The sequence below is a fragment of the Chaetomium globosum genome, genomic scaffold (assembly GCF_000143365.1).
Source record: "Chaetomium globosum CBS 148.51 scaffold_5 genomic scaffold, whole genome shotgun sequence".
In the NCBI taxonomy this organism is placed as follows: Eukaryota; Fungi; Ascomycota; class Sordariomycetes; order Sordariales; family Chaetomiaceae; genus Chaetomium; species Chaetomium globosum.
This window is the reverse complement of record NT_165980.1, coordinates 232,117-256,598: the sequence shown is the minus strand read 5'-3', so window position 1 is coordinate 256,598 and position 24,482 is coordinate 232,117. Positions and strand designations below refer to the sequence as shown.

At 56.8% G+C, this 24,482-nt stretch overlaps 7 protein-coding genes and 1 non-coding gene across 8 annotated transcripts; 3 read left to right on the top strand and 5 right to left on the bottom strand.

Moving 5' to 3' along the window:
• Positions 1-473: 473 nt before the first annotated feature.
• On the bottom strand, positions 474-2,198 carry CHGG_06903 (uncharacterized protein; the record flags this gene model as incomplete). The annotated part of the gene is made up of 4 exons (XM_001224558.1): positions 474-970; positions 1,357-1,827; positions 1,968-2,040; positions 2,175-2,198. The coding sequence occupies 4 exons, from the start codon at positions 2,196-2,198 to the stop codon at positions 474-476; spliced, it is 1,065 nt and encodes a 354-aa protein (XP_001224559.1).
• Positions 2,199-5,630: 3,432 nt separating this feature from the next.
• On the bottom strand, positions 5,631-7,908 carry CHGG_06902 (uncharacterized protein; the record flags this gene model as incomplete). The annotated part of the gene is made up of 4 exons (XM_001224557.1): positions 5,631-6,101; positions 6,163-7,538; positions 7,598-7,793; positions 7,858-7,908. The coding sequence occupies 4 exons, from the start codon at positions 7,906-7,908 to the stop codon at positions 5,631-5,633; spliced, it is 2,094 nt and encodes a 697-aa protein (XP_001224558.1).
• Positions 7,909-9,667: 1,759 nt separating this feature from the next.
• On the top strand, positions 9,668-10,898 carry CHGG_06901 (uncharacterized protein; the record flags this gene model as incomplete). Its single annotated transcript, XM_001224556.1, has 2 exons — positions 9,668-10,405; positions 10,482-10,898. The coding sequence occupies 2 exons, from the start codon at positions 9,668-9,670 to the stop codon at positions 10,896-10,898; spliced, it is 1,155 nt and encodes a 384-aa protein (XP_001224557.1).
• A 465-nt stretch (positions 10,899-11,363) lies between these two features.
• CHGG_06900 (uncharacterized protein) lies at positions 11,364-15,759 on the bottom strand (the record flags this gene model as incomplete). The annotated part of the gene is made up of 8 exons (XM_001224555.1): positions 11,364-11,886; positions 11,951-13,111; positions 13,451-14,218; positions 14,371-14,587; positions 14,670-14,756; positions 14,848-15,202; positions 15,306-15,482; positions 15,634-15,759. 8 exons carry the CDS (start codon positions 15,757-15,759, stop codon positions 11,364-11,366), a joined length of 3,414 nt encoding a protein of 1,137 aa, XP_001224556.1.
• Positions 15,760-16,461: 702 nt separating this feature from the next.
• Positions 16,462-16,546, top strand: CHGG_11296. The gene has a single exon. It is a non-coding gene; the product is annotated as a tRNA-Thr (tRNA).
• Positions 16,547-16,663: 117 nt separating this feature from the next.
• Positions 16,664-18,406, bottom strand: CHGG_06899 (uncharacterized protein; the record flags this gene model as incomplete). Its single annotated transcript, XM_001224554.1, has 1 exon — positions 16,664-18,406. One exon carries the CDS (start codon positions 18,404-18,406, stop codon positions 16,664-16,666), a length of 1,743 nt encoding a protein of 580 aa, XP_001224555.1.
• Positions 18,407-19,554: 1,148 nt separating this feature from the next.
• On the top strand, positions 19,555-21,333 carry CHGG_06898 (uncharacterized protein; the record flags this gene model as incomplete). The annotated part of the gene is made up of 4 exons (XM_001224553.1): positions 19,555-19,880; positions 20,042-20,307; positions 20,366-21,144; positions 21,214-21,333. The coding sequence occupies 4 exons, from the start codon at positions 19,555-19,557 to the stop codon at positions 21,331-21,333; spliced, it is 1,491 nt and encodes a 496-aa protein (XP_001224554.1).
• A 300-nt stretch (positions 21,334-21,633) lies between these two features.
• CHGG_06897 (uncharacterized protein) lies at positions 21,634-22,914 on the bottom strand (the record flags this gene model as incomplete). Its single annotated transcript, XM_001224552.1, has 3 exons — positions 21,634-21,689; positions 21,749-22,155; positions 22,214-22,914. The coding sequence occupies 3 exons, from the start codon at positions 22,912-22,914 to the stop codon at positions 21,634-21,636; spliced, it is 1,164 nt and encodes a 387-aa protein (XP_001224553.1).
• Between the last annotated feature and the right edge of the window lie 1,568 nt (positions 22,915-24,482).

The following is a 24,482-nucleotide window of genomic DNA, read 5'->3' as shown; positions in this document are numbered from 1 at the left end:
TACAAGCCTGGCCAAGGCGAGACTGCCCTTGCGGAATCCGCCATGCCCCACCCAACACAGACCGCCATCCTGGTAGTTTGCAGGGCGGAGATCGGATCGAGAAGTACTGATACGGTTGGGACTTCCGACTAGTTTCTGTCTGCGCTAGTGTCATTTGTTTGGGGCCTCAAGGTCAGCTCTCTTCCGAACGCCGACTCTCAGAGCTTGACCAATCTCGTGAGAGCCGCCGTGCAACGCTGATGGGTTCATGAGCTAGGGGCACACCCGAGCTCCATCGCGCACACCCACTTGCGCTGCCGGGATTGAAGATCAAAACCTCTGGATCGGGGCAAGTGAGCACTGAGCGAGAAGCTCCAACAATGCGACCTGCTGCCCAACTGTACCGTGCAGCTGTCAGCACGATGAGAAAGTCTTTGAGCGGCGCGATTGCGGCGTGTTGCAAGGGTAGTGCGGGTCTGGTTAGAGGGCATGACTTAAGCTTGTTCCTGCCCTGTGAGCCTTGCATGCCACAGTGGTGGAACCCTCGCACCCCTTCGCGGCCTTGTTGTGCTTGGCGCCGGTGATGGAAAAGCAAGCGAACCCCCGCTACCGGCTTGTGGCCCTCCGGTCACTTGGTCCATACTCGCCAGCATTGATGGCCAATCGTGGTGGATGTCGAGTGCGAATGGTTTAAACAGATATTTTCGTAGCTGGGGAATGTCTCCTCTCAGTGGTACCAGCCTGTGGGATGGATGAGAGCTGAACTTTGGCGACGGTGAGGGCCGCGGCTCTGAGGTTGCGGCAGCAGCCAGGCTTGCCAGGGAAGGTGGGTGGATCTGCAGCCCTGTGAGAGCATGGCGACGCGAATTGACTTGCGAAGTTCCATGAGGGGCGGCGGGGTGTGAGTGACACTGGGGTCCGCGCAGGAACGGTCCCTGGGTTGCAGGGGCCGGATTTGGCCTAGCATTGTGCCCTTCAGCTCGCTCTGAGCCTCTTGGGGAGTGCCGTCAGCGCCCACAGCATTTCCTGGGGAATGAAACATGCCACGGCACGGGCGGATCGGCGCCTCGCATCCCCCCGTGGGCCCGCGAGGCCTCTTGATTGAGAGGTTGCAGCGTCGAGTCTGGTCGTTTGCTCGCCGGCTCGTTGCTGGCTTGTCGTCGTGGGTCGCTGTAGTTGGCGGGCCTTGTGTCCGCATTGCGCTCTCGGTTCGAGTTGGTCTCATCATTCTTATCCACAAATGCGCGTCCGGATGTCCGAACATGGTCACTAGGTAAATACCTAAGGTAGTTAGGTACCGTGCAGTCTTAAGATGCACTGTGTCAGCCCAGGCCTGTCATCTTTGAGACAAGCCTTAGCGCGTATCTGGTCGAAGACTTGACTTGAAGATCACGGGGGCTGCAGGACGCATGTGGGTTGCTGATGCACGACCGACAGTCTTCGCATCGGGCTGGCTACAGGCGGCGGGTGATACGTGCATGCGTCTCCTCTGGTGCATCACAGCACAGAAGCGGGGGGTTTTCCTGCGTCTGATGTCAGAGCGCATTCCAGCCCTGCCGAGTGCTCGGCTCCTTGCACCGAAATTGGCTCGCTTTGTTGAGATTTCGGTGCGATTATTTTCCAGGTTCGGATGGTTGCACCCCGGACGCGCATTGCCGACCCGCAGCAGGCGTTGTGTGGAAGAAATCTTCAGGTGTTGTGGAAGAACCTGGAAAAGAAGTTTGGGGCCGACAATTTCCACTTGGCAGGGCACCCTCACAAGGCACTGCGCAGGGAAGTTGCGGAAATGGGAAGCCGAGACAGACAGGAGGGATTCAAAGAAGGAGGGGTTCACGGGCGAGTGCCCTGCTGTTGAGGGTGGTGGGGCTCGACTTGGGCTGTTGCACCGCCGCTGGCAACTTCCTCAACCGCTCGTTACCCTGGGAGTTTGACGAGTCGTCCCATCAACAAGAATCCGATAGCTGGAAGGGAGGTGTGCATCCGTTCACACTCGGCCAATTCCCAGTTCGGAACGGGCCCTGCGGTGTTTACGCCGCAGGCACAACGGTTTTTGTCGAAAACCTGTTGACAGTTTTCAGGTTCCCTTCGATCCAATTCATTTTTTACCCCAGCCATCAATCCCCGTTCGAGATTGATGCCCGGAAGTAAACGCAACAAAAAAATGCAGCCACATACCTGCAGTACGCCATTCTTACGTGCAGCCATATGCGGCTAGGCATCTTGTCCAACGGCTGCTTTGCTCAATCTAGATTCAACATCGACGCGCGGGAAAAACGACGCGGGATTTCTTTTCGTTGTTCGTCGTGGTCATCCGCTGCTTGTTGAAACGCCGTGGACCAACGGTTACAAGGGCACCTCGGAGAGTTGGGACGGCTTACTCTCAACATCCTTCGCTTTCTTCGTAGGCCACCCCCTCCTCCCCCCGCCTCCCCGATCATGGCACACACCTGCCGTGGAGGATCCCGCTGACAGGAAGCGTTGCACAAACGAGGAATCATCCCCAGCGCCCCGCTCTCGTTTCTCAGCCCTACGAACCAAACCCCTGCCGCCCCACTTAGACCCCTGTTTAGGGATGGACCCTAGTATTCTGCCCTTGAAGCGAAAGCGGCTCTTGCTCGCAACAAGACCCTAAGAAGATTAGAACGCGCCGACGAGGGACCTTGAATCAGCCAGGAGGAGGACGAGTGGGTTGACCGTGGCAGCGCGGGACCGTGAGAGTTTGGAGACCACTGAGCATGATTGTTTCGGCATTGGATCAACTGGTGCCATCTCCGAACAGGGTCATTTCGTTGGCGCAACGCCGGGTGACGCCGTCGCCGATGTCGTTGACCGCCAATTTTGTTTCCCATTTCGGCATTCAATCCCGTGACAAGCGTCCAGGTTTTGCGTTTCGCTACTTGCGATATTTTCATCAGTTTGACGGGAAAACTTGTTCCTCGCGTTCGGGTCCCGCTGTTCAGCTTGCGAAGGAGACCGCCATTGAGGCGACTCTCGTTTCGGGCCATTGGTTGGTCGGCCGCGCAATCACTCAGCTCTCACGGGCTTGCGCGCCACAGGTCCCACTGGCCCCCCCACCCCCTGTACCCGCCACTTGACGCCAACTTCATCAAAACTTCGTGTCCTTGTTTGAGCTCGTCACCTTACGCTTTCAGCGCGTTTATTGTGGCTGCCGTCCAGCGGCCCATATACGACGCGGCGGCCGGAAAAGTCGAGGAGAAGAGCGGAACTTCCCTGTGGTAACCCGTCTGAACCCGTCCAATATCGTGCTGACCTCTGGTCGCCGCCGCAAGACCTGCGCATCCTGTTGCGCGCCTCGTGACGAGTTGCATGGCTTTCCACCGCGATATGAATGGCCAGGATACGTTGTCCAGAATCCCGAGCCAGCCGGGGTTTGGGAGTCTTGTTGGCCGGGCGGCGCGGTCTCCGCCTTGGATAGCCTGGCCACGACCTCGTTCCATGTCATCTCGAGCCGGAACACCACAAGCTGAGTACTCCAGGAAAGAGCTCCACCTTAGCATTGAACATTGAGGCTGAGCAAAGCAATAGTTGCGTAAGACTCCGACTTTTTGCCATACAAGCAGGCTCGGCAGACCGGGCTGGCCTCCATAGCCGACCTTCAGCCGCGTAGCGTGAGGCTCAACTGGGGCAACCTCGTGGTCCTTCCACTTCGCGAATCCGTCGCGAATCAGTCGCCAACTTTCCTCAAACACGAAACCTCGGGCGAGATCCTTTATTGCCATGCCTTCTGGCCAGCCATGCTCGGCAGCCAACCTCAACCAACCAACCATTCGATGTTAGCCTACCGGGACGCAGTTGCCGCAAGCTCCTGTGCGGTGGCGGACATGGGTGGATCGTCTTGTTTTTGCAAGACCATTGGTTGATGGACAGGACGCGAGGTCCAGTGAAGCAGTTTTGAACCACCGCGACGGCCGCGTGATGGGTCCCCGAACTGGATCTCGTCCATGAAAACAGGCCGGGAACATCGGAACTCGAGCCTGACTGGCAACCGTCCTGCTCCGCGCCAACGGGTGGGTGCCCTCGAATGATCAGGGCTATGGGTTGTGTCATGCAAGCAATCTGCACATTCAGGCTTGGTACCGATGTTAAGGGCACTTGTCCTTGGGTACCGGTAGTAAGGGCAATTGTCCTTGACATATCATTCCGAGACTGCTTCGGTTTTATCTTATCAAGGCGACGATAGGCCTAGACTTGCAAGGAAAGGGCGGATCAAAGGCGACTGCCGGTGGAGCAAGCTTTGGCCTGCGCCGCTGCGGCCCACGAAAGACTGACAGAGTGACTGGTGGTGCTGAGGGAGGACGATCTCACTCATTGGATACACCCCCCTCCCTAAGACCACAACACCACGGCGTCCCGCTTTCCTGATATTTCCCTCCCCGTCCCGTCCCCCCCAGACAGACGCACCTCGACGGCGCGCCGACCTCGCGAAAAGCAAGTCCGACCGCCCCGACCGACCCAATGCCGGATGATCAATGGCAAGGGCCGAGCCCAATCGATCAACGTGACGCGGTCGCGAAGAGGGGGGAGAGGAGGCTCGGGAAGTCCTAGCAGGGCCCGACCCTCTCCTCTCCCTTCACCGCTGTTCATCAATAAAGCGGCTGTGCCACGTCCGCTCGGCCAGCCTGGGCCAACTATTGCTTGTCGTGGATCCCGAGCCTTGGTATGTACGGTGCGTGGAGAGATAATGAAGTGATCATCGTCCAGGACTTGAGGCAGAGGCAGGGAGCGCGCCGGGTACAGGATACGGGTCTGGGCCCGCGACTAGCGAGGATGAGCGGTTGGCTGTCGAGCTCCGGCTGTACGAGGTACGAGGGCCGATTCGCCACCGGCGGCGCGGAAAGGAGCTGCTCTCTGGGATGCGTAGTGTAGTGTTGCTTGGCCAGACCAGCGGTCGTGGATCGAGGATGTGTGGGTGTCTAACTTACGCAGGTCGTGACCGCGCCTTAGTAACCACCGACGGGGCATGTGCGAGCGAGGGAGACGGGAGTTGGACTCGCGTGACGTGCCATTTCTGCTCGAGTTATTGACTACTAAACTTCGACTTGACCGCGTGAAACACATCGTAGTGCAAAACAACAAACAAGAAACAGGTTATCTCAAAGTCGTCCACGGGTATGCATGTATCGCATGTCGGCCTTCGCCCAACGAAAACAGTAAACAATCCCTGTGCCCAAAGACGAGGAGCAAACAAAACCCAACCGTAATAAGCGTAACGCCAGATCCTAACAAGTTTCCTTGCATCCACAACGAAAAGAATGGAAGAGAAAATAAAACAAAAAACAGTGAATCCCGAGCCCAAATCCCAATATAACTGCTACTTTTACCCGCCCAGTCCTCTGAAGACGTCAGAGGACGACAGACACCAAGACCAACCACATAAACAACTGAACCTCCGCGTGCTGAGTGATCCCAATCACCGCATCCATCGGGCGAACGCATGGGTAAGACACCAAGCAACCGACTTCGCAGCCAAATAGGCTGCCTCAAAAAAGGAGGGCAAAACCAAAAAAAAAAAAAAAAAAGAGACAAAAGACGCATCATCAACCGCCCTTAGGTAATCAGGGGTCAGGTCATGCACCCCAAGCACAGCCACCCTCTCACGACCCAAGCAGACTGATCCCACAATCTCTGCACTACAAACCCGAGACCTCGACGCCCAAGCCAACAGGCACAGCCACGGGCAGCCCCGCCGAAGCGGCCGCGCCCTCAGCGGCCACGCCAGCCGGCCCCGCGGCTCCCTCCGCGCCAGCCAGCACGTCCGTCTCGTCCTCCATCATCTTGATCATATCCTCGAGGTTCTCGTCCAGCATCTCCTGGTCCTCGGGCGGCAGGCACGACTTGAGCAGGTGCAGGTACTTTTCGATCTTCTCGCCCGTGCCGGTCAGGCCGCGGGCCTCGACATACTCGGCCTCAGCGCGGCGCTGGTCCTGCAGGAGCGTGCGCAGCTCGGTGGCCAGTTCGAGGCGTTCCTGCGGGTCGAAAGGGCGGCTTCTTGTCGGAGGAGCCGTCCGGCTTGGATTCGGTTTGGCCGTTGGGCTTTTCGCTGGGTTTGCTGGTGTCGCCGTTGACGGTGGCGAGCTCCTTGCTGATGGCGACCTGTATGGCTAGGCGGTTCTGATGGGTAATATAGGCGAGTACTTGTTTCGCCGTCTCGGCGGCCTCGACTTCTGTCTTTGCGGCCGCCTCTTCGGCTTCGACGCGAGATTCCAGGTCTGCGATGTTGGTTTGCAAGTTTGCTAATTCTGCCTGAGTGTTGAGAAGGATGCGTCTTGCCTCCTTTTCTGCGCTTTCCTTCTCGTCCAGCTCGTTCTCGTAGCTTTGGGCAAGGTCTTGGAATTTTTGCAACACAAGAGGGGTGATCCGTGATTGCACGGTATTTGCCGCCTCGCTCCGGAAGCTTGCCTGAAGCTTAGTATCGGACTCGGCGATAGCATCGCGGAAGGCATTGTGTCGCTGCGATTCGGGCGCGAATGGACTAGATGAGCGCTGTGGTGGTCCTCGGGAAACTTTCGTCTTGGCATCGTTGAGTTTCTTGATCAGGTCCTCCGCTCGCACTCCCTGGTTGTTGGGGATATCGGTTGATGCGCCACGACCCAAGAGCGCCCGGATGCATTTCCGCGCATCCCGCATGGCGGCCAAATGCACCGCCGTATTACCTTCGTTATCCTGAGAGTCCAGCAGTTGCTGCAGCTCATCTGCCGACCGCGACTCTTGCAGCTTGTTGAGAATATTGTCCAGGTAGTAGCGCGAACACGAGTGGCTGGTAACGCGACCGCTCTTCATGACGGTTGCGTGGTGGATGACAGTACATCCTAACGCGTCCCGCGCATCCACAGTGCTGAACAACTCCTTTAAAACCATGGGAAACGTCTGCTTTTCGTAGCAGTTGGTAAAGTTTACGGACCGCATGAACGGCGTCTCGCCGCGGACATTTTGAGATGCCAGGTCCGCGCCAAACCGCTTGAGTTGCTTGATCACTTCCACATCACCCATAGCAGACGCCCAATGCAACGCAGTGTGCCTCTCGGTATCAATGGGCCAGTCGGGCTGGAAATTTGTCGGTGGGTCGGGCCGGATTGCGGGTTGCTCGTTTCTAGAGAGCAGGAAATAGTCCAACAACTCGTCGCCGTACACAGCATGCTGCTGTTCCGTCATATCCTGCAACATCTCTTCTCGCTTCCGCTTCCTGTGGCCGGTGGAGAAATGTGACATGTCGTAGCGGTCGTCCTCGGCCATATAAGACGCCGAGGCAACGGTCAGGTTATCAGGGATATCATCCTCGTTGATCTGGCTCGTATTGTCGTACTCTTCTTGCACAACAACGGGAGGGTGCGGGTGTGAGAAAGAGGGTTTCCGGTCTTGGGCCTTGTTCCATTTCGGAACGGCAGGCCGAGCCTTGGGGGCCTTCGGTTTGCTGGCATGCCTCGGCGCAGGCGGCGGGCTCTCGTTCCCTGGTTGGAATTCGAAGATGGGCCGTAACCGGTCGTATATGTTATTGCGCTGAGCCAGCGCCCGGCCTTGTTCTAGGGGAATCCATGTCCCTAAAGTAAGGGGTCAGTAACTAAGGGTCGACAGGCTTGAGAAGCGGGATATGGCGCACCTTGGTACTTCCCGTAGCCACCCTGGATTTTTTCGTGAACATCTTTTTGCACGTCGCGCTCAAGGATGCGCGTTCTCGCCGGTTTGTCAAAGCCGGCAGCCTTCAAGATGTGGGTGGCATTGATCCAATTGTCTTCTCGGCGGCGCATTACATGCTCCTTCATATCAGGGCCAAACTGGTATTCGTAGACGGGGATCTGCAGCAAACAGGGTGGTTAACACCAGGGGAAGAAAGTGGTAGACCGGGGACGCAACACCTACACCGCTGTACGTGGCGCTGTATATCCCCGCCTTCGGGTGGTCGGCGGCCATCCTGACGATTGGATGGAGCTTGTTACGCAAGGGTTCGGGGTGTATATGGTGGAGATGCGAGGGTTGCGTATGGTTCACAGGATTATGAGGGAGGTTGGCAATGACGACAAAAGTTGAAAGGTTGGGGCGTTGTTGGGAGGAATGAAAGATTGAGGGTTGGTGTTGCGCAGTTGGCGATGTAGAATTGCCGAACGAGGCTGATGCCAGGGGAGGGAGTGTGTGATGGATTGATTGGCAGAAGACGACGTGAGTGGAAGTGGCGGAAAAGACGCGTCGGTGGTAGTCGTGGGGAAGGAGGGAGACGCGACTGACGCGAATTGCTAAAGTGCCCCAAGCCCTTCCCTGCACGTGATGCCGCACAGCTGGCGAATGATCAGGGTTAGGGCCTGCGCGATGCAATGAATCTGTCTCGAGTCTGTCTGGACTCGAGGAAGAGATATTGAATTAAACTGCCTTGACCTTTTAATTTTTAATCCGATGTCAAGGGCAATTGTTCTTGGGATATGGGATATTATTCGAGACCGCCTCGGTTTTATCCAATATTCACACCAACTATTCGACGTTATGGGAGGCCATCTTCGCTTTGACACACGGGTTATACTTTCGTGCAGACTCGTCGGGTGGTTTCAAAGACGCAACAACGCAACAATTGGTACTTCGTCCAGCTGGTTGAAGGTCCGAAACTCTGGTCAACTCCACCATCATTTCGCGAGTTGGTCTCGTGACGGCGTTCCAATTATCGTTGTGGTTACGGCCGGGCCTGCCCAGCAACTGCATCACATGTGATCTATCGTTGGAGTGTGCGAAATGGTCTTTTAGTCTTGAGGGAGATAGGGGACGGAACGCCAACGCCAGCCGCGGCGGCACTGGATGGTTTGACACAGGCTGACTCAAGGCCGCTGACAGGAAGTTGGGAGCGTGCCAGATCGGAAAGGGGAAGATCTTCATTGGGTCCCCGCAACCAGGCACTGCCTGCAAAACTGCAGCCCCTGATTGGTACCTTCCCCACAGACCAGGGGACCGCAGCTGATGGAATTGTCACGGATTCCCAGGGGATTTCCGGGTTTTTGTCACACACGTGTTCTCCCAGGGTTCTCTTCTGCGATCTCTGGCTGTGTTCGTTTGGTGATAATAATTCTGTCCTTCGTTCAACCCAGACAAAACTGACCTCGACTTGTCGTTTTTCGGGCTGTTTTTGCTCGCAAGCGCGTTTTCTTGCAACGCACTGCAACAACATCGTCACATTCAGCTTTCGGTTCACCCCGATCGGCTTAATGGCGGTTGACGTCACATTGCTTCGGAACCGTATCGGCATCTGCGAAGGCCATCCTCCAAACCCCCTGAGATTGCGATCGGGATCTCGACCTCGCCCCTGGCAACTTCAGACGAGGCCAACATAAGGACGAACGAACAAGAACTCCCAACCAACCTCGCAGCCGACCAAACCTCGGACCAAACCTCGGACGAGCCATGGTCCGGCCCAGCGACGCCCCATTCCGCCCGATTCCCCTCCTCGCCAACCCCAAAGCAACCACAACCACGACGAACGACGGACGAGTACCCCAACCAACCCCAACCGCCCCTCCTACCGCAGCTCCCAGCCCGCCCCGCGAGCCCTCCTCCCCCCCCTCCAAACCCACCGCCTACCCCCCGCCTCACACCCTCCTTCGCCTCCCTCCCCAGCAGCAGCGACCTCCTCTCCCCGCGCCCGCCCCTCGCGCGCCGCACCACCGCCACAAGCACCACCACGACCGCCACCATGCGCTCGCGCAGCCCCACCCACACGACGGCCGCCGCCGCCCGCGCTGAGGCTAGCCGCAAATACACGCTCTCGGCCATCTTCCTCGTCGTCTCCCTCGTCTCCTTCACCGCGCAGACCATCCTCGCCTCGCACATCCAGCACGACCTCGGCTGGGACAAGGCCTACTGCATGCTGTACCTGACCCACGGCTCCTGGGCGCTGCTGTGGCCGCTGCAGCTGCTGGTGCTGCGGACGCAGCGCCCGGGGCGGGACCGCTCGTGGGGGCGGTTCTGGGACGGGCATTTGAGGACGGTACGGGGCATTGCGCTGGTGGTGGAGACGCGGGATGTCAAGGCTGGTGTGCATGCCGCGCAGCATGGGGGCGGGTTGTTGGAGTATGGGCACTCGCCGTGGCCGTATTTGGGGAAGACCACGGCCGTGATCACGTCGGCGTTGACGGTGGCCGGGCTGTCGTGGTATTTGGCTGTGTCGATGACCACGCCGAGCGATCTGACGGCGATTTATAACTGCAGCGCGTTTTTTGCGTATGCGTTTTCCGTACCGTTGCTGAAGGAGAAGTTGCGGGCGGATAAGATGTTGGCGGTGGCGGTGGCTATTGTGGGCGTGTTGGTGGTTGCGTATGGGGATGGTGCTGGGGATGGGTCGTCGGAGGAGGCGTCGGCCGTGCCCGGGGGTGGTGGGGTCGTGGTCGATCCTGGGACGAGGTTTGCCGGGAAACATGATCATCGGCGTGGGGTCGGTGTTGTACGGGTTGTACGAAGTGCTGTACAAGCGGTTTGCGTGCCCGCCCGACGGGATGGACGCCACCAAGGGGGTCATCTTCGCGAACACCTTTGGGAGTCTCATGGGGGCCTTCACGCTGTTTGTGCTGTGGATCCCGATACCGGTGCTGCACGTCCTGGGGTGGGAGACGTTCGTGATACCCACGGGCGAGACGGCGTGGCTTCTGTTCATCAGCGTCATCATGAACATGCTGTTCTCGGGCTCGTTCCTCGTGCTCATTTCGCTGACCAGCCCCGTGCTCAGCTCGGTGGCGTCGCTGCTGACCATCTTTATGGTTGCCATTGTCGACTGGTTCGTGACGGGTACACCGCTGAGCGGGGCGGCCATGTTTGGCGGGCTGTTGATCGTCATCGCGTTTGCCATGCTCAGCTGGAGCACGTGGCGCGAGATGAATGAGGAGGAGCATAGGAAGCAGGTCGACTTGAGCGGTGACGAGGACGATTAGTGGCTGCGCCCGACGTCGCTGCTCAGGTATATGACGGCCAGGGGGGTTATTCAGGACGGGAGGTCTGGTTTTGGCCTAGAATACAAGAACATATAGAGACGGGGCAGCCCAAGTAATGGCTTATAGAACAGACAGACCACGGGTGAGGTCTTACACTGCGGCAATCGGCCTTTGCAACTTGTATTCATGCCCGTTGATCGGTTTGCCCACAAGTTGTATGCCCCCTGGGATACGACAGAAATACTTATTAATTCACCAACGACGAGAGCAAGACAACTTTCAAGGAACTTATTAATGGTCCGCCTCTCCCCCGAGTTCTCGCTGTCGACCATAACCGAATCGCAATCTGCTCTCTGGCTCTGCTCACGAGGAAAGGGCTGTGAAATGAAACGGATGCTAAAATTAAACAACAAACTACTCAGCGTTAACTACTGTAGTTATTTTTGTATATTTTTTTCGTCTGCCTTAGCGGCGGAAAGGAATCCATGAACTCCTGGATGTCTTTTGTTCCGCCAAAACGCCGACGCTCCGGCGGACAGCGTCCCTCAACAGTGCCATCCCTTTCTCCATGACTTGGTTCTTCTCCAGAAGTTGTTGGTATTCCCGGTCCCTATTGTCAGCTTCCGCTCTGGCCCTGTCCGCGTCCACCCGCGCCCTCTCTGCGTCGGCTCTTGCGCTGTCGGTTTCCCGCCTCGCCACTTCAACCTTCTGCTCCAGCTCCGTCATCATCCCGTTCGCCACCCTAGGGTCGATGCCACCCTCGCTTACCATGGTCTGAAGCCTCTGCAGGTCTTTGATGATCCGTTCGCTCCTCTCCATGCTGGCAGCCACATCCGTCTTCAGCTGACCCATCCACCGCATGAGGCCAGTAATCCCAACCTCCAGCTCCCGCGCGAGCGCGAGCTCTTCCGCATGCGCCGCGGTACATGTAACAAGCTCGCTCCCGGCCGCATCATCATCCCCTGGAGCCCGCCTCCCCCGCCAAATCCTTCCCACCCCCCGCCCGCATCACCACCACCACCACCCCCAACAACACCACCACCACCACCTACCGTCGTCCTCCTCCTTCCCAGCCGCCGGCCCTCATCCGGAAAGTAACCCCCGAGATCCAGCCCCGAGCCCGGGGAAAAGCCTCTTCGACCTTCCCCCTCCGTCTACACCCACAACACCTCCACCTCACGACAGATGCGTGTCCGTTACCACCACCATCACCACCATACCCCCCCACATCCAACAATCGACGATGCCTCGGCTCGCGCCACTCCGCAAGATCGGCATCAAAGGGCGGGCCGGCCGCGCGCGCGTGGTAGATCCAGTAGAGGGCGGCGTAGCGGGCAAAGGCGTGGGCAAGCACGCGGTCATCGACCTTGTCGAGCCAGGCGTCGCGGTCGTCGGCGTTGTCGGCGTAGGCGGTGCCGGGGTTGGCCAGGGCCGGCTGCAACAGGTAGTCGGCGCAGAGGAGGCTGATGTTGCGGTTGGCGTGCGGGGGGTGGGTGTGGTAGGAGGCGTGGTGGGTGTGGAGGGGTGGTGGTCGGGGGCTGCGCAGGTATTCCTGCAGGGAGCGGTGGACGGCGCCGATGCGCTTGTCCGGGCCGATGCGGGCCAGGGGCGCGCAGCGGTCGAGGACCGCCCGCCCCATGTTGCGGTGGCGCGAGAGGAAGGCCTGGATGCCGGCGTCGCCTACGTCGACTTCGAACCAGGTCGCGTCTCGGACGTCTTCGGCGGCTTCGTTGACCAGGGCGCAGGCGATCTGCAGTTCTCTCTCCGTCATGGGTTCGGCCTGGTAGGTCAGCCAGAAGATGACAATGTTGGTGAAGTGCTTGTCTTCGTCCGCCTGTTTGGCGCTGGACTCGGAGAACTGCTTGAGATATTGGTCGAAGAGCGGGAAGATGCCGTGGGTAAGCTGTTTGCCCCTCGCTGCCTGTTGGCTGCCCGCTGGTGCTGCTCCTAGTTGTTTTATGGCTTCGGTGAGCGCGAGCCGGGCCCAGAGATACATGCCGTTGGCGCCGTCCTTGATCTGCTTCTCGACGTCGCGCGCAATGGCAGCGCCGTTGGGGTATCTCCTGACGACGGCTAGGACCTCCTGGGTGGTTCTGGCGATATCGGGGCTCGTGTCATCGGCCGTGATATCGTATCGGGAGAAATTGTAGCCCCAGAGCGCCGCCTCGACCCTTTCCTGGTTGCGGGAGAGGACTAATACTCGGACCCTGCCGCTGTTGAGGGTCGGGAGGTCGTGGGCCGTTCAGGGTCCGGATCAATTACACTCCCATCAATGTCACCAGCCCGTTGCAGTGTAATTGCACCTTACGTAAGCGAAGCCACATTGAATTGATCCACGGAAGGCACTCGTTGAAATGGATGCAACATGTTGAAATTGGTGGGGCCGAACTGTGGGCCCCGTTGTGGGGCAATAACCTAACCCAAAATGGGAGAAGTGGGTCCAAATTTCCATACAAATCCCTAACCCTAGCTATCATCAATCATCTTCCATGTGTCCGTGTGTCTTCCATGACAGTATTGGATCGAGATCATCAATCACGCCGGCATCGTACCAGCTGCGGAGGATCTGACAGAGAGATATTGTGTTCGCCTGTAGCCGGTTGCGTAAAGGAGTAACCATATGGCCAGTAACGCTGAACAAGCGCTCAACTTCGGCGCTCATAGGAAGCACCGTGTGTAGATCCAACGCCATGCGCGCAAGCCGTGGGTAGGTGTTCCTTCTCTTGTGCCAGTAGGCACGGGGATCCTCCTCGTACCGATCAAAGTCGCTATTATCTAGTTGCCAACGCTCAAACTCGTCAAGTTCGACCAGCGCTGGCGATGGAAAGGGTGAAGGAGAGGTGGGTGCTGAGTTTGTTGGAGTTCGCTCCTGGGTTCTGAAGATTGCGAACCTGTTGCTCGAGAGGCGGGGGATTTTCGTGGGTGGTTCTGAAGCCTCTTTCTGCTCGACTGGTAGGTCTCGGTATTGTTGCCTCCAGAGTTCTCGGACTTGTAACTTCGCTGGCTCGATCCAGTCAGCGTGATGCTCACGCCACGCCTCGAACCTACCCCATCGGTGCCGAGGGTGCAATGCGGTGGCAGCGTAGATGAGAGGAGACTGGCCGATCTTCTCGTAGTATTTGTCGAGCTTCATCCATGCGTTGTTGACGTTAATAGCGACGTGTTCGCCGTCAACGAGGTCTTCAACTCTCGCCTTCGCTCTCTCGAGAGACTCAAGGAGGAACTCGTACCCATCGAGAAGATCCCAGCTTGCTCCCTGTACTAGACTGATCGGCTCATTCGCAGGAGCTGCGCTTCTTCTCACGAGGTTGACCGTCGCCCTGAAGAGCTTTCACAACGAGCTCAAAGTCGAGAAGGATCTCTTTCAACACAGAGATGACCTCCCAGTCGTTCGCGGTCAACTTGTTCTCCTCATTTAAGAAGAGCGGCTCCTTCGCGTCCTTTCTTTAGAGTGCCTGCTGTCGTCCGGAACTGCGAGTCAACGTGAAGCTTCGCCTCAAAGAGGAAGGTCTCGTAGAAAGGCTGGAGTTGAAGAGCGCGTTCCATCATGAAGTACTGAGAGAGCCACCGCGTAGCGTTGTCTGTCACCACTCCGACCGGCGTGTGTTTCTTGATCTTCTCACCTTCGGAGGCTTCTCGGATCCGTTGCTCTTGCGCCGAGATGAGCTTCTTGCGTCCAGAGGTCTGACCTGTTGACCTCCTTCTCACGGTCAGTGATAGGTAGGTTGACAAGGCGAGATGCACATACCTGACAGAAGTTATGAAGCTTACCAATGGGGCCTTTCCTCCTCCATTGCTCATGCTCATGTTGAGTAGTGAGTAGGCTAGTAGAGACTTCTCGCTCAAAGGCATCACATTCTACACCAAAGAGTAGTGCTCTAACTACTAGGTTGATGATGGCCGAAGCATCGAACTCTCCTCTCTTTCCACTGGAAGCCGAGCTTCTCACCGATTATTTTCAACGCGGCGTCGTTATTTGTAGCGTTGTCGACAGTGAAGTAGCCAATCTTCTTTTCAATACCATAGTTTCTAATAACATCGAGGATGGCCTCCGCGATGTTCTCACCCGTATGCCGGTCACTCATCTCTGGCAGACCGAGCACAATCTTGTGAGGCGTGCCCTCTTCGTCTCGGAAGACTGCGCTCACGCCGTAGAGAGAGAGGCGGTTGCGTGAAGTCCATCCATCGAAGACTAGATGAACCAGCCCGGGGCTCTCCTGGAGCGTCTTAACCACCGCATCCTTATGCCGCTCAACCTCTCGTACAGCGAGGGCGTGAACAGTCTTCTCGGAGAGGTTGGCTTTCTTGAATGTCGACAGAGGGGTTGAGGTAGGAGAAGACATACGCGAAAAGATAAGGGTGTTCAGCTGTGCGGAAAGGAAGATTGGCGCTGATGAGCCATCTTACAATCCTTCGTTGAAACTCAGCTCTATCGAACGCGCTGATCAAGTGGTTGGCCATCCTCTGATCTTCGGCGTTGTTCGCATTGAGATTGAAGAAGGTGGCGATGGATCTCGAATTGCTGCTCTCGCGTTGGGGCTTGACGGCAGAAGGCGGCGGTCGCTTACCGGTAGGATCGCTAAGCTGGTGAGAGTTAAAGAGATGAATCTCGACGTTCACAAGATTTCGTGGGTTATAGGCGGCTGGCTTCCGGGTTGCGTTGTTGGATACATCGAAGGCATACCCATACACGGTCTTTGCCGTCGCGTGAAATATCATACCCGAATTTCCATACCCACGACCACGCTGGCCCCTTGCGTTCAGTGAATAGGTAGCCGGGAAATCGCTTGAAGAGAAAGGCCAGGTCTTCTTCAGTACGTGTAGGAACCGCGGCGACGGCAGCAGATGCTTCTGTAGCCATTATGGTGGCAGGTAGGCCAGAATGCCGAGCTCGTCAGAGCTTGAGCTGCGAATTGACTGGGATTAGGGCGGTGGGAGTTCTGCCGATGCCCTGACCGCTTCATGTTAGTGTTCACCATACAAATTACTATTAATCACTATCACCTGCTAAGAAGGACCCACTATTCTGCAATGTCTGCAATAATGGATCCACGTTGCAGAGGGCCAGGTTGAATTGCAGGGGTTTTGGAAGCCTTCAGTTGCATTGATTTATGTGGGGCGTTGCAGCTGCAATTCAACTGCAATGTGTATTTCCGTGTAATTGCTCCGGACCCTGCACACCGACGACGGTTCAAACGCAGAGCAGTTGTTGGAAGATCAACTCGCTCCGGTGGACATCACTCCAACAAGAAAGAGAAAGAAGCAAACTTCTCCGGAGCCGATCCGAAGCAAAAGGTCTACAGCGGGAAAAAAGAGGGCGCGACTGTACGATTAGACGCTAGTCTGACTGGAGAAACCACCTTTCCTTACTTTCCCAGCATTCGTCAATAACCATCATGAAATGGAGAAAAAAAGACAATTACATCGTTGACTCCGCTATGGGGCCTACCTGCAGCCGGCAAGTTCCTCCAGGCTCCTTTGGCGTGCCCGCGCGCAGCGGGACGGTCAATCCTGTTGCCATTATAAGGCCATGCCCGGAAACTCAAATCAAAAAAAGGACATAGCCTGCTTAGCATAGTGGCTAATGCGTTGCACTTGTATCCATCGACGACATGCAAAGATCACAGGTTCGATTCCTGTAGTAGGCATTTATTTTTCATTCATCGGTCCACCCAGCCGCCCCTCTTTTTGCCCCTAAAAACCCTCCTCCACTTGCCCCTGAATTCCCCCACCCGCACCATCTAGCCCAACTCCCGCCTCGCAGCTCACCAAATCCCTTTCTCGCGGCACCCTCTCTCATAGTCCACCATCATCGCCCACTCACGATTCAGATATTCCTCGGCGATCGGTGGCGACGCATCCCTCACCCGCGGTGGCTCAGGCCGCAGACGGCGTGCAGGTTGGCGGCCTTGACGACGGCGCCTGGGGTGTGGGACCGTAGCACGACACGCCTGGATTGGCGGCGCTTCGGCGTGACGTCCGTCCTCGTCCTCGTCCTCGTCGACGCGCTGCGCTGACTCGGGAATGACTTCATCGAGCTCCTGTTCGACGCGCCCCTTGCCCATGATGTGGACCTGCCGGATCCTGACGCACCCCGGGCTGAACTGGGAGAACGTTTTTGCGACGGTCTCGCTGAGATGCCCGTCGACCGTCGCCCAGTCGCGCCGGTGGTGCGCCGGGTTGCGCGGGACGCTGCGGTAGGGCATCGAGGCGTTGAAGGTCTGCGTCCAGAGCAGGGATTCCTTGTTGTTGCTGTGGATGTAGTCTTCGACACGGCGGTCGGCTAAGGCCAGGGTGGGACCGAACAGGACTTCGTTCGGCGGCCATCCCCTCCAGTCCCGTTCGTCTGACATGAACATGGCTTTCTGCCAAGTATACGGGTCGAGGTGCAGTAGGGGCAGGATCAACGTGTCGAACTGTCCCCAGTAGCTCACTAGCTCCTCGCTGTAACCGCCCATCAGCGCCGATGGGTGCGTGTGGCAATAATACGGGTTCAAAGACCCGTCGTCGGGGTCCAAGACGTGTATCTCGCCCTCTCCTGGGCCGTAGTCTGGGACCATGAGGCGCAAGGCCGCCTCGCCAATGTCGGCCTTGTCCTTCCAGGTCGTAGGCTGCGGCAGATCGGGATTTTCATCGAGGCCAAGCTCATCGGAGCGGTCGTTTTTGCCCTGGAACGAGAGGCCAAAGTCAGCGATGATGATCTGTGGCAAGTACTCGTCGAACTGCTCCAATCGCGGGTCGGCCAGCTTTTCCTCGTCGGTCGGGAAGTGGAGGAGGACGTTGTCGGCGTGCATGTCCTGGTGGCAGATGGGCTCCCATGTGTCAGGGGGCGGCTGAGGTGGGTGGGAGGGATCTTCGCGCCCGAGGTTTTCGTCCCGCGAAGGAATGTGCCCCGTATGGAGCCACGAGACCGCACGGCAGAGCTGGGCGATGACGTGCCAGATGAAGCCTTCTGGTACCCGCTTGCCAGCCCTGGCGTACTTCCGGATGAAGCTCTTCAGCGTTCCTCCGTTGTAGTACTTGTAGAAGAGCGTGATGTCCTCTTCCGGCTTGACCGGCTGGGACCCCGGCGTCCGCTTGTGGATCTGGAACGCGTGCAGCTGGGGGAACGGCGTAAGGCCCATGTTTTCGTGATACAGAGGCAGCTGCCGCTGGACAGCAGCATCCCGCGGACTCAGCGAGCTTTGTTCAATCTCGGACGGCACCGGTTGATACCGGTTCTGGAGCTGACCTCGCCTGATGATCTGGGATAGCTTCTTGATGATGACCAGCTCCTGCGGGCAGTCGATACTTGCGAAGACCCCTACACTGCCCGAAGTTGGCAAGGCGCTCTCGGGTGGTTGGATCCAATGGACAAGGACGAAGCCTTGGCGTCGTGCTTGCAAGTACTGGGCGGACTCATTCCCATTGTCGTTCGCGAGATGGAGCCGTTCCTGGATTTCGGGAACTTCTAGCGGATAGAAGACGAGCCCGTGGTGGGTGTACCTGAATTCTGGGTGCGAGGACATCGTACGTATCGGCTGGAGGCTCTCGAGATGAGGTGGGCTGTAGCAGATGCTCGGTTGTGACAGAGTCTGATTGCCATCCTGCCTGGGAACCTGAACGACTTCAAAAGCATGACGTTTCTTTGTTCGAAAGGCGCTAGCCTACCATGCCGGCTTCGAGTCCTGACAAAGACGCTGCCCGGAAGCGTAAGTTGTGAGGGACCGTCTCAATCCAATAAAGGGATTTCTTGTCCAAAGTACATGTAGGAGTTTCATTCGAACCATGAGGCCTTCACCTTCAATTTCGGAATCAAAACGACTCCGATAGTGCCCAATCTCGAATCTGATCAGTTTGCCGCCCACGCGATGCCAAGCCTCATACCGTTTAACGGGTTAGGTAGGTAGGTAGTCTTGGTAAATAGGCAAGCCACCTCGTTCTGTAGTCTAATACCCGTATCTGGACAACGTTGAGCAGGTCTAGGCTGGACCGTACAGCGATGAAATGAAGGCACTTCGCCACTTCCGGGTAGGCCCGTCCCCTGTTCCGGTTTCCGCGTACGCGTCTGTCCAGGTAAGGCATAATTCCTCTAATTTAACCTTCGTGGTTCGTCATGGCTCTCGGTCCCCGTTTTCCGCACTGCTGCCAATCTGCTACAGCTAGCTAGCTATAGCCGGTTCAATGATCAAGCTGCTCATGATCTTCACCCAAACATAATCCTTTGCGGATCCCTGCTTATGTCCGGATTTGGCAAGCCCGTGTACCTGGTACCACAACGCCCCCTTTCGGGCAGTTTTGCCGTCGATCCCCAAATCCTCCCATGTCCAGCTCGGCCACGCCATCACTTGTGATTGGACGACGGCCAACATAAGATTCTGATGGGGCTTTGCAAGGTTGGGCACACTGGCGGCGAGACGTCATTTGAGGCTGGCTCCAGGGGATTTCAGGCTGTGCTTGGAGTGTTGTCTTGGCCAGCGCTGCGTTTGTCCATCTAGGGCAATAGACAGCAGATCCACAAAATAGTCAACAACAGCTCACATAGCTATGGCTTGTATAAAGTCCATGTGTCGTTCAAGATGGAACCACATTCTGTATCTCTCATCACTCACGTTCACCGTTCGCTAGCAACTCTTCCGAATACACCAAACTCCACGCATCGCCATTTTCCATGACCATGACACTCACAAGCCTCTTCACCGGGCTTGCATTGGCCTCGGGCGCCTGGGCTGTACCTCTGTACAGCCGTGAAAACACTTCCGGGATCAACTGGGGACCATGCAATTTTGAGAGCGCTACGAAGGGCCCTATCGAATGCGCAACGTTTGCTGTGCCTCTCGACTACACTGATGCCGAATCGACCGAAACCCTCAAGCTCTCTTTAATCAAGAGCCCGTCGCGTAGCAACACCACGTCCGTCAAGAAGAGCATCCTGTTCAACTTTGGAGGTCCGGGTTACGGGGCCGTTTCCTCCCTGAACAGCGGGGCCGACGCGTTCCACTTGTATGTGCTGCTCGGTATCCTCCAAATAATAACCGGAGTGATAGTAGACTGACCGTAACCTAGCATGACCGGGGGCCAGCATGATCTGATCGCGTTCGACCCTCGGTAATTCCCCCTTTTCCCGCCCAAACCACGCTCAGTTTTGCTGACATCTTGTTCAGGGGCACCGAGAAGACAATCACTTTTTCGTGCTTCGACACCCCGGCGGAAAGGGAGATAGCCGGGCTCAAATTCCCCTACCTGCCTGTTGACGCCCATGAGACCGCCCTGGCCGAGACCTATGCTGGTGCGCAGGCAACCAGCAACATCTGCCGCGAGAAATACAAAGGGAACCACAACCCCGAGTTTATCGGCACCGCGTTTGTGGCCAGGGACTTGATGAGCGTCGTTGATGCGCTTGACGAAGATGGCTTGTTGAGGTTCTGGGGTGAGTTCGAACTGGCTTTGTACGCGACCTGACACGTTGACTAAATCGAACCGCCCAGGCATGTCCTACGGCTCCCTCCTAGGAGCCACAGTCGCGGCCATGTTCCCCGACCGCATGGACCGCCTAGTCCTCGACGGCGTTGTAAATGCCCACAACTACTATCACCACCTCGGCATCGATATCGACCAGTTCCTGACGGCCGATTCCGGCTTCCGGGCCATCCTGGCCGCGTGCATCGAAGCCGGCCCCGACAAGTGTGCTCTCGCCTCGCTCACCTCCGACGCCGCCGAACTGGAAGCCACCCTCCTCGGCGTGGCCGACAAGTACGGCAAGAACCCCGTCGCGGTCGGCACCACCGTCATCAACTCGCGCATGGTCAGGGAGCTCTTCTTCATCGTGATCAAGTACACCGGCGGCATCGCCACGGCGGCAACCCACCTCACCAACCTGGTCACCGGCACCAACCTGACCGAAGTGGCAGCCTACTACGATGGGCTCCTCGGCGGGGTGTCGGTCGACAACGACTCCATGATGGGCATCAAGTGCTCCGACACGTTCCCGCGCGCCGAGTCCATCGAGGACATCAAGCCGGATGTCGAGCACATGCTGCAGACGAGCGAGATCTTTGCGCCCTTGCTCGCCAGCGTTGCCGCCCAGTGCGCCAACTGGCCGTGGGAAGCCAAGGAGCGCTATGGCGGGCCCTGGGAGGGCATCAAGACCAAGAACCCCGTCTTGTGGTTCGGTAACACCTACGACCCGGCCACGCCGCTAGCGAGTGCGAAGAATATGAGTGCCGGGTTTGAGGGTAGTGTCGTGGTTGAGCAGCGTGGCTTCGGGGTACGTTTTCTTGCGCGATCACTGTAACCCTACCCGGTGAAGGATGATGGCTAACACTGATGGTTACAGCACGCCACGCTTTCCCAGATGTCTAACTGCACCGCCAAGATCATGTCGGGGTACTTCAACCTCGGAACTCTGCCCGCCGATGGCACGGTTTGTGAGGTTAACGATCCCCTGTTCAAGTGATATCTTGGTTGGTGGGTGTGGTGGAGGGCTTCGGGGGTTTCTTTTCTCAGAGCTTTAGGTTTTCCAAGAGCTTCATTGTTTAAATAGTAGACAACCGGGTATAACTGGACTAGACCGACTGGACATCATTCCTTCAACCATTTTATTACGTAGCGTACTAGAAATTCGTCACACTGTGTCATTATCTCTAGAGCTAAATGCTGTCTCATTGGTCTGTTAGAGGTAGAGCTTGCATCATCCCAGCTATCACATCCATATTGACAGCGGGTTTCTTCCCCAGCGCTTTGTTGGGTAGCCATTCTAAGTCGAAGTGGTCGCAGAAGGTTGCGGGGGGTTGCCAGGGAGAGTGTCGAGCCCTGTTCAAATGAGGATTAGTTATCAAGGCCAAATCATGATTCCCGTGTTAGAAACTTACAGCCGTCATAGTTCTCGCCCACCACTTCCGCCACCTTGCACTTGGCCGCTTTTTCCACCGTTTGCGTCGCAATACCGGGACAGTTTGCCGCAATGCATCCAGCATCCATAGCCCGTTGCAGCGCATCTCCCTTCCACCCAAATACGTAATCAGCATGCTGGCTATACCCGGTCCGATCACCGGTACTCAAGACAAATGGCTGCGATCCGTCTTCGGGCCACTCGTTGGGGTCATTGAACCCCGATGTGTCCCAGACGATCTCGTACATGACCTGCGGGATCTTGACGGGGTGCGAGTCTGGGCACGTCTCGGCGGTACCGATGCCGTCAAACACATGCGGCCCTTCCACGGGGTACGCGACGTGGGCCGTGTGGTCGGGACTGTCTAGGTTCTTGCCGTCCCAGCAGCTGGGTAACATGGTCAGCGAACTGTGGACGTGATAGGAAGGTCCTGAGGATAACTTACGTTGGGAAGATAACGTTGGTTCGGATACCGTGACAGGGACGGTTAGGGAGGTGTTGAGTATCGACATTAGCATCCTGGCACGGCGCATAGTCGTCTCCCTCCCAGTTTGGCCCAGTGTAGCATCGGAAGCAGCTCTGCGTCGAAAGGTTCCAGCGGCCCTGGGGCTCAGAGCGTAAGGCGGCGTCGCCAACGAACATGCGAAAGCCGGGTTCAAAGGCCTTCACCTCACCCTTGCCAGGCGACACATAGTAGGCAATCATGCCGCCGTTGATCCGAGTCGTAAACTCGTCGTCGAAGAACAAGCGGTTCGGAATTTGAGGCACACGCTTGTAGCTCCCGTTGCGGGCTCTGAAATAGAGGTTGGACGTCCAGTAGTTGGAGAAGTCATCGCTATAGCTGCAGGTTGTGCAAGTCGACAGGTCGCTGATGTCGGACACTGGCATAGACGCATTGAAGGCGTCTCCGCCGACAATCTGGTGCTGGTGAGGCGAGGGAATGGAACCTGGGTTGACCAGTGGGTCGATGCGGTCAACAACAACCTGGTGGCAGCCAAATCGGAGCAGCGTGGGCCCCGTCCCGTTGTATGGTGGTATTCCTGGATACGAGAACGGGGGCTCTGATGGTGTTGGTTGTGGGGGATCAGCAGCATGGGCGGCTGCAGCCAGCCCAGCAACAGCCAAAGTAGCGATGGTCAAGGCCATGTTTGCTCTACAAGAGAGGGATATTAAAGGTAACCAGATATTCCGCAGGCACCAGTGGGAAACGGAGCAACTTATGCTGGAAGATCTTCCACCTCTGGGCCCCAAGAAAAGAAAATCATGATGCTTATGAGCCCCCATAACCCGGTTTGCCTCCGCACCGGTCACCGGGGACTGCTAGCGGCCAAGAAAATCGCTATTAAACCCGCATGCAAGTCAATATGTTTACATTGTCACGGCAGAGAAGAGCCTATAGGGGGCCGCTACCCAACCACTTCCTATCACTGGAATGCGACCTGTAGCGGGCATATATCTTTCCCATTGGCCTGATAAAAGCCAGTTACTGATCCGTGTTACCAGACCGGAATGAGATTGGCGCCTCCCCGGCTGCAGGCTGACATAGCAAAAAGAGGGATAAGAAGCAAATGGATGGATGAAGGAAAGAAGCCCCTGTTTGTCCCAAGTTACCATATGAATGCAGGATAAGCTTTATCTCATTCAGAAAAGCATTGCCTCCAGGAAACAGGAAATATCGAGGTGGCCGGACGTGCATAGCCGTTTAGGGGTTCTAACCGGATATACTGCAGCCCCTCCCCCCTTCCCTGCACCGAAACGCGGGCAGTGATTAAAGAACGAATAGAAGCTCCAAGTCTAGGCAAAGTCATACGAGGACAGCCAAGTTTGGAGACGATGCCCGCCTGCGCCTCCCGGGTGCTCCCGTCCCGAACCTTGGCTTCAGCCGGAAGATCCGGCGGCTGTTTGGCGGCGTAGCCGCTACAGCTCTATGCGGTCCAACCCTAAATTAGGAGCAGGGCGCTTAACCAGCGGCCGCGAGGAGGCCTAGGCTGCTGAGAGGAGGCTGACTGATGTCCAACATTAGCTCTAGACGCGGCCTGAAACGCGCGTCGGAATGAGAGCGAAACTGCGATATGAGAGCGGGATTTCCTTTCAAGCCGAAGGTTACATGCAAAACAGCAGCCGTTCATCTGGGCTGTACGCGGCTGGTACAGGGAACTCGGTTTCATGATTTTTGTCTTGTTAGAAAACACGCTGCACCGCGTAGATGGTAGGGCCAAAGGGGTAAGGCATATCGGCTTAGGATTTTAGCGCTTTCGTAACCCATTGAAGTAGAGAATGAGCATCAATCCATGTTTGGTTGTTGATATTGTGCTTGTACTGTATGAACAAGATCGAACCCGAAACGAGGCCGAAGAGAAAGGAAGAAAAAGAGAGGAAAACTAAGAAAGAGAAAAGAGAGGAAAAGTCAAATAACTACCATCTAGGTCTAAACTTGAAGATGTAAGGAAATCACAAGAGGAAAAGAATTCACAATAAAGGCCAACCCATCCTAGATCTCATCCCATCCCAAACAAAAAGACCTTCCTTCCATCAACACCAGGGACCAAACTGTAGTAATAACACAAACAGAGAGGAGAGGCCAACCTCAAATCAAGAATCAAAAATAGCCCCATACGCCGGCATCCCCCTCGCTTCCAACCCATACACCACCTTCCTCGTAACCCTCTGATTTCGAGATCACCACCGCCGCCTCCGCCCTCTTTCCTCCCCCC